At 40.0% G+C, this 1,404-nt stretch overlaps 1 protein-coding gene across 1 annotated transcript in view; it reads right to left on the bottom strand.

Moving 5' to 3' along the window:
• Positions 1 to 256: 256 nt before the first annotated feature.
• angptl5 (angiopoietin-like 5) overlaps positions 257 to 1,404 on the bottom strand; it is a 4,218-nt gene continuing 3,070 nt past the window's right edge. The window contains exons 7-8 of the mRNA XM_068600987.1: positions 843 to 1,028; positions 257 to 672 (exon numbers count right to left, since the gene is read on the bottom strand). Coding sequence (XP_068457088.1) covers positions 353 to 672; positions 843 to 1,028 — 506 coding nt within the window. The 3' untranslated portion in view covers positions 257 to 352. The remainder of the gene's footprint in view (positions 673 to 842; positions 1,029 to 1,404) is intronic.

Here is a 1,404-nt window from a genome sequence, read left to right as displayed (position 1 = left end):
TTAGTTTATGTTACAAACATACATTTTAAAAAATGTAAAGGGTGCCTTAAAAGAAAATGTTATCTTTTTTTGTTTTGTTTTAGAAGATGACAGATTTATAATTTGTTGCGGTGTTTGTTATGATTATAGAGGCATAATAATATCAGACATATTTGACCTAAAGAGTCTAAGCAATATCACCTTAAAGGAAAATATCTGAGCAGGTGATTTGTATCAACGAGGCGAAACAATGAAAACAAGATATCATTTCATCCTTACATCCTGATTTATTGAAACTTCAGGTTTTAAAACAATGCAGTGCAACTTTTACAATATATGCTTTCTTCTTCTCTCCCTCTGCTTCTCCTCTCTGTCAGTTATTGGTTGCAATCCTCCTAATCTTCATCGTGACGGATTTGATGGTGTGTGGGACTCCATTCTGTCTCCAGGTGTCCCACAAAATGTGCATCCTCTGCCCCTGGTTTTGCTCTGCATCTTCAGGACAGCCGTTGAGGTTTGCCAGGCCGCACTGGTTGAACCACCACCCTGTCTGGTTGTGCTGGCTGCTGCAGCTCTCCACTGTACGGTTGTCGATAGAGCAGGAAGGATTACAGCCGTCGTTGTCCACGTCCGAGGCGCTGAAGGGAGCCGTGTCCTGGTTCTGATCCTGGTCGTAGCCGCGAAATGCATCCCCTGAACTCACACAGACATGCACACAGGTATGCAAGTGTGCACATGTTGATTTTGAACATATATAAGTGCATTTATCATCATTGGGAGTTTGCATTGTGTGGGGTCAAAGCACAACACTCGTCAATTGCTCTACTTTTTGCTACAAGTAATCTTGAATAATTAGGTCGTACCTGCGCTGCCTGCATATCTGCCCAGATGTAAACTGAAGAACATGGTTTCATTGCCCAGGTCGAAATCATCATATGCTGCATATGAGGTGACATCATCGTGGGACACCAGGGCGATGTGAAGTTGGAACCGAGTATCTTTCTGGTTTATTATATGAAATACCTTCTTCAGACCCAACCAGTGTTCTCCTATGCACACACACACACACACACACACACACACACACACACACACACACACACACACACACACGCACGCACACACACACACATGTGTGTGTATATAAAAGAGAGATTGTGTTGTTAGTAATATTATTGGAAGGTGCAAAAGGAATCTGCAACATTAGTGAGACAGCATTAAATGCATTTTAAAATGCATCTTAAAGATTTAAAAAATCTTCTCAAACATTCAACAATAGAAAACATTTAACATAAAATTAGAAATTAAAACATGTTACTGCCATTATACAACTTTTTTAGGAGTTGGACTTAACATGCAGCACATTCATTAAAACAGAAACATGCACTATGCTAATAGAAATGTCAATATAACACCTTACAGTTT

Source organism: Clinocottus analis, unplaced genomic scaffold (assembly GCF_023055335.1).
Source record: "Clinocottus analis isolate CAN_PGR_092001 unplaced genomic scaffold, fCliAna1.0.p SCAF_5, whole genome shotgun sequence".
NCBI lineage: Eukaryota > Metazoa > Chordata > Actinopteri > Perciformes > Cottidae > Clinocottus > Clinocottus analis.
Note: the sequence above shows the minus strand (reverse complement) of the source record. Positions and strands in the feature narration are given on the sequence as shown.